At 52.3% G+C, this 5,747-nt stretch overlaps 2 protein-coding genes across 2 annotated transcripts; one reads left to right on the forward strand and one right to left on the reverse strand.

Moving 5' to 3' along the window:
* Positions 1 to 2,279: 2,279 nt before the first annotated feature.
* On the reverse strand, positions 2,280 to 2,982 carry LOC123520629 (cuticle protein 18.6-like). Its single transcript, XM_045283099.1, has 2 exons — positions 2,829 to 2,982; positions 2,280 to 2,723 (listed from the first exon to the last, which is right to left on the reverse strand). The coding sequence occupies exons 1-2, from the start codon at positions 2,841 to 2,843 to the stop codon at positions 2,367 to 2,369; spliced, it is 372 nt and encodes a 123-aa protein (XP_045139034.1). The 5' UTR covers positions 2,844 to 2,982; the 3' UTR covers positions 2,280 to 2,366.
* Positions 2,983 to 4,324: 1,342 nt separating this feature from the next.
* On the forward strand, positions 4,325 to 5,030 carry LOC123520639 (cuticle protein 18.6-like). Its single transcript, XM_045283121.1, has 2 exons — positions 4,325 to 4,473; positions 4,576 to 5,030. Exons 1-2 carry the CDS (start codon positions 4,459 to 4,461, stop codon positions 4,930 to 4,932), a joined length of 372 nt encoding a protein of 123 aa, XP_045139056.1. The 5' UTR covers positions 4,325 to 4,458; the 3' UTR covers positions 4,933 to 5,030.
* The last annotated feature ends 717 nt before the right edge of the window (positions 5,031 to 5,747 follow it).

Consider the following 5,747-nt stretch of genomic DNA (forward strand, 5'->3'; position numbering starts at 1 on the left):
GCGGTAAACTTGATGGAATTCGAACCTACGCGTTGACGTCTGCCTGATCCCACGCTCACCACCTTATCCACAACGCCACCGCCTCCCTATGTAAGTGTAGGTAAGCCCTTTGAGCGGAGCGTGCAGGTAAGCGCCATATTCGGAAACGCTTCTGTCTCTCACCGCTACCTTTGTCAAAGACCACAGAGACGATTAACTGAGTTCTAAAAAGTATTTGTCCTGTTGGTAATGCAGAAAACTTGTTAACAGGTCACTAGAATTACAGAAAGAGTATTTTTCCTGTTGATAATGTAGAAAACTTGTTACCATGTCACTTGAATTAGCAGAAACATCCTTGAAAACCCGTGTCACTTCAACTAGAGCCATTTGAAAATAGTGAAGGTGCAGCTCAACGGTGTTTCAGAATATGGGCCAGCGTCTTTTGAGGGAAGCGTGCAGGTAAGTCTTTTGAGGGTTTTGAAGCACGGGAGGAAGCAGGCAAGAGGCAGGACGGGAATGGGCAGTGGAGTATAGGAGACCAAGAGAGGCGGATAGGATATTCAAACAAGAACATTACGAGATTCAAAGGACAAGTGGAAGTATAGACTATAGAGTACTGACACAGCCGCATTTCTTGGTTAATTCATGGCAAGAGGAGGTTAACATTTTACCTTCCTAGAACCGCATTCTGGAACACTTCAGCGCCGCCACCTCCACTACTCCACTATTTTCCAAAGGCTCTAGATAATAAGATGCCGGTTTAAAGAGGAAGTGAAAAGAGTGATGGGGTGAGTTATCTTTTCATTAAGCCTTTCAGTAGTTTTTCAAGTCCAAGTAGATAAACAGAATGTTTCTCAAGAGTGTTTCTGTTGCTAATCGTGCAGAAATCTTGTTAATATGTCACTAAAATCGCAAAAAAATATCCTTAAAAACCAATGTAACTTCACCACGACTGTTTTCCAAAGCGACATAGATAAATAGGCAGGTTCTCAAGAGTGCTTTTGTTGCTAATCGTGCAGAAATCTTGTTGATATGTCACTAAAACAGCAAAAACTTCCTTAAAAACCTATGTAACTTCACGACTGTTTTTCAAGGACACGTATATAAACACAAGGGTTCTCAAGAGTGCTTCTGTTTCTAATCGTGCAGAAATATCCTTAAAAATTCACGTAACTTCACCACGACTGTTTTCCGAGGTGACTTAAATGAATCGCCGGGTTTTTAGGAATTTTGTTCGTCTGTCGCTAGAATCGTATAAAAGAAAAGAACACTCAAATATTTTTGAGAACTCTTTGTCACTTCCACTAGAGCCTTTAGAGAGAAGCGGCGGTGCGATGGGGCAGTGGGGAAGTGTTGCCGACTGTTAGTGAAGAGTGTGTCTGTGTGTTGGTGTGAGGATGTATGCTGGTGTATGGTTAGGATAGGTTAGGTTAGGGAGGGTGTGTTAATGTTGCTGTCAGCTTTCTTTCTCTCTCTCTCTCTCTCTCTCTCTCTCTCTCTCTCTCTCTCTCTCTTTCATTCATATGCAAGATGCCGGCCTATGCCACACATGAGAGAGAGAGAGAGAGAGAGAGAGAGAGAGAGAGAGAGAGAGAGAGAGAGAGAGAGAGAGAGAGAGAGAGAGAGAGAGAGAGAGAGAGAGAGTGCTAGCGTGCTCCCTATGCAGTTAACGCAGCCCGCGTGTCCTGGTGCCAGCCTCCTGAAGCAGCTGCGTGAGTCGGTGTCTCCCTGGCGGCAGCGGTGGCGTGACCGCGTTCATCGCTATCTGCGTTTCATCCTGGGTTTCCTCTCTTGACGTGCTGCCCTCTTCCAGAAGGCACGGACGGCACTGGTGGTGCTTCTTGCAGGGAGGGAACGGCGAACACTGGTCTTTGTGGTTTGTGTTACAGGGTAAAGTGTTGCCGTGTGTAATTCACCTCGGTCGCCTGCAGGTCACCCAGCCAGTCTTCCCCATTACGGAGCGAGCTCAGATCTCATAGACCGATCTTCGGGTAGTACTGAGACCACAACACACTCCACACACCGGGAAAGCGAGGCCACAACCCCTCGAGTTACATCCCGTACCTATTTACTGCTAGGTGAACAGGGGCCACACATTAAGAGGCTTGCCCATTTGCCTCGCCGAGCCGGGACTCGAACCCGGGCCTCTCGATTGTGAGTCGAGCGTGCTAACCACTACACTACGCGGTGTGTGTGTGTGTGTGTGTGTGTGTGTGTGTGTGTGTGTGTGTGTGTGTGTGTGTGTGTGCCCCGTGAGAAGGATTGTCGAGAGAGTGTGGAAGGAGGGAAACAATGGCGGGGTACAGCGATGCCTTTATTTACAAAAGCGGTGTCCCGCGGGGGCGCGGTGTCAATAAGTTACTGGCCAGGGGGAGTTGCTGGGCGATCTAGGCGTAGGGGGCGGGGGGCCCGTAGGCGGGTGGGGCGGGATGGGCAGGGTAGGTGGCCTCGCCCTCGTAGGTGACGTCGGCCACGTAGCCGCCCTCGTGGTCAGCCGTGAAGGACACCTTCTGCACGCGGCCGTCGGGCAGCGCCACGTAGTACGACCCGCTGGTCACGTGTCCGTCGCTGCTCTCGTTCTGGCCGAAGTCGTTGCCGCTGTACTCGTCCTTGACGGCGTAGGCGAAGTCGTAGGGCATCCCTGGCTCCTTGTAGTGAGGGGGCGGCGGGCCGTAATGGGGCGCGCTGTCCGGGCGCGGCGCGGCGGCGGCGAGAGCCACGGCGGCAGCTGCCACGATCACAACCTGCAACACAACACTGCTGTGACAGAGTTACGGTGACGCCGGCGGCGAAGGCGCTGCAGCAGGATGAACGAGGCGAAGGCAGCAGCAGCAGCAGCAGCAGCTTACCTGGAAGGGCTTCATAGTGGAGGAGGTGGAGACAGTTGAGGACTGAAGTGTGTTATGATGGAAACAAGCGGCGCAGTCCTTTATATACAGGTGGCGTGCGTTACGTCACGCGCCTCTCAGGGCCCTCTGCGGCTCTTCTGCTCCGGGGAAGGAAAATTATCGGCTAGACTTTGTGATTCCAGGAGGCGATTCCTTTCTCTTCGCGGCGCTGAGGTGCGGCGGTGGGAGGCAAGCGAGGGAAGGCTGTGTGTGCTCCATTACCGCCCACGCCCACACCCACTCTCACTCCCAAAGATGTGCCAAGGTTTTGTTGTTTTTTTAAAGACAAGTCTTCACCACCGATAAACAAGCGATCACGGGGCTGCCATGCCAGAATGTGGTGCGGCGCCCCCCCACCTCGGGACGGTGGTGGTGCTGACGCTTCACAACAACTCATGAGTGCTGATCAACGCCCGCGGAGTTTGCAGTCGACGTCCTTGGCCCCTTTTTCTGAAACGCTCTGCTCTTTTCAAGGCCACTGCGATGATTAGCGAGGTTGTCATGAGTATTTAGTCTGTTGTGAATGTAGAAATCTTCTTCATTTGTCACTAGAACAGTACAAACATTCATAACATCTCGTCACTTTAACAACAACGTTTTGAAAGTGTAGTGCAGGTGCGTGGTAGAAGTGTTTCAGAATTTGTCTCAGATAGCCAACATATGACAGGTGCTTGGATACACACACCACCGCCATTCTACGGACGCCGCATCATCAGCCTGTGCTTCCTTGTTGCACTGTTTTGTCTCTTAACCAAAGTCATGAGAGCCTGTCAGTGGCGAGCGTGCAGGCAGGCCAGGTGCGCCACACATCTGGCTGCCTTACATCACTGCCGCGGCTGCCGCCCGCCACATCTGCCGTGCTTCACTGCACAAATGGAAGGTGGTTTTTGATACAAGAGAGGCTCCTACCTATTACAAAATCTATTCTTGTCTTTTTTTTTTTATCTAAAATCAATGAATATTACTGTTGTCTAAAACTAAATTTTTCGCCGATTTATTTACAACCCAAATATTTCTCCTTTTTATTGTACTGGAAATAAATATTTTAGTTTTTCGTTGAGTTAGGAAAAGGAAAAGATCATTATCGCTTAAGAATATTTTTTTCCGTTATACAGTAAGTCTCGGAGAGTTTCATTGAGTCGCTCGGGAGGAACACGTTGGACGCCTCTTGAAGGTAAAATTATACACAGCAGAGAGAGACCCTCCAGAGTTGGCTCCTTCCACTGCAGTGGTACGATGCCCAGGGAGCGACGGCCAGGCTGACGTGCCGCGCCAGCGTGGCACAGGACGCTGTCGCAAAGGTGGCGATCAGCAACACGCCTGCCCTCCTCCCCCCGCCCCCGCCCAGACAGGCGTATGCCTGCCTGCCACGCCCGTGCTGCGGTCACGGGGCGTCTCGCCACGCCTCAGGCAAAACAATAATTTCCTAAAAGCACGGCGCAGACCCTTCTTCTTCTTCCCCGGAGCAGAAGAGCCGCAGAGGGCCATGAGAGGTGCGTGACGTAACGCCCGTCACCTGTATATAAAGGACCGCGCCGCTTGTCTCCATCATAACACACTCCAGTTCTCAACCATCTCCACCTCCTCCACTATGAAGCCCTTCCAGGTAAGCTGTTGCTGCTGCTGCTGCAGCCTTTGCCTCACTCCTTCTGCTGCAGCGCCTTCGCCGCCGGCGTCGTAACTCTGTCACAGCAGTGTTGTGTTGCAGGTTGTGATCGTGGCAGCTGCCGCTGTGGCTCTCGCCGCCGCCGCGCCGCGCCCCGACAGCCCACCTCATTACGGCCCGCCGCCCCCTCACTACAAGGAGCCAGGGATGCCCTACGACTTCGCCTATGCCGTCAAGGACGACTACACCGGCAACGACTTCGGCCAGAACGAAAGCAGTGACGGACACGTGACCAGCGGGTCGTACTACGTGGCGCTGCCCGACGGCCGCGTGCAGAAGGTGTCCTTCACGGCTGACCACGAGGGCGGCTACGTGGCCGACGTCACCTACGAGGGCGAAGCCACCTACCCTGCCCACCCTGCCCCATCCGCCTACGGGCCTCCCGCCCCCTACGCCTAGATCGCCCCGCCGCCAGTCAAGCCGCCCCTCCCAACCTGCTATTTATTGAGTCCACTTGAGCACTTGCTGCTCCTTTTTAATAAAGACACCACTCCACATTCAGCATATGTCACTCCTCCCTGGCCTTGCATGACCCATCCTCCGGGGAGCCACCCACCAAGGGGAGCCACACCGAGGCACTCATCACCCACAGTGCGGCTCACACCCACACAAGAGTACCCAACCCACACCACACAAATAATACACAGATGGGCGCAGACATGTGAAGCGGGCATCTAAGTCTGGTTAACAAGGTCGCTGGAATCAATCCGAAAACCTAACCACGCTTCGCTCCAGTGTCTTGTTTGGGTTTTCGCAGCAAAGTTCCTGCCCGCCGCCACTCAGCCTTCACAAGTAGTGGCAGGTGAATGGAGCGGGCTCAGTAACCAGTGGCTGTTAGAGCTGAGTCATTAGGGAGCTGGAAAGAAAGACTAGACAAATCGATGATGAGAGTGACAGGTGAAGGTAGACAGGTGTGTTTCATACATGTGTAGGCCTGATGGCTTCCTGCACCTTAACATTTTATGGTGTTCTTATGTTACGTTCAGTGAGCCACGGAGGGGCGCCGCTCAGTAACGGGAACTGCAACGTTCATGCGCCTCACACCATGCAAGCTGAAGGAAATGCTGTGGAATTACCTGTTTATGTCCACATCATCACTCATTCACTGTCTATTCTTTTCCCTTATACTTTTTTTTCATTTCTTCCATCACTATTCTGTCCACCTCAGTAATGCAAGAGTCGACGACATGCATCCTCACTCCTTCATCTATCCC

This window comes from Portunus trituberculatus, chromosome 7, assembly GCF_017591435.1.
Source record: "Portunus trituberculatus isolate SZX2019 chromosome 7, ASM1759143v1, whole genome shotgun sequence".
Lineage (NCBI taxonomy): Eukaryota > Metazoa > Arthropoda > Malacostraca > Decapoda > Portunidae > Portunus > Portunus trituberculatus.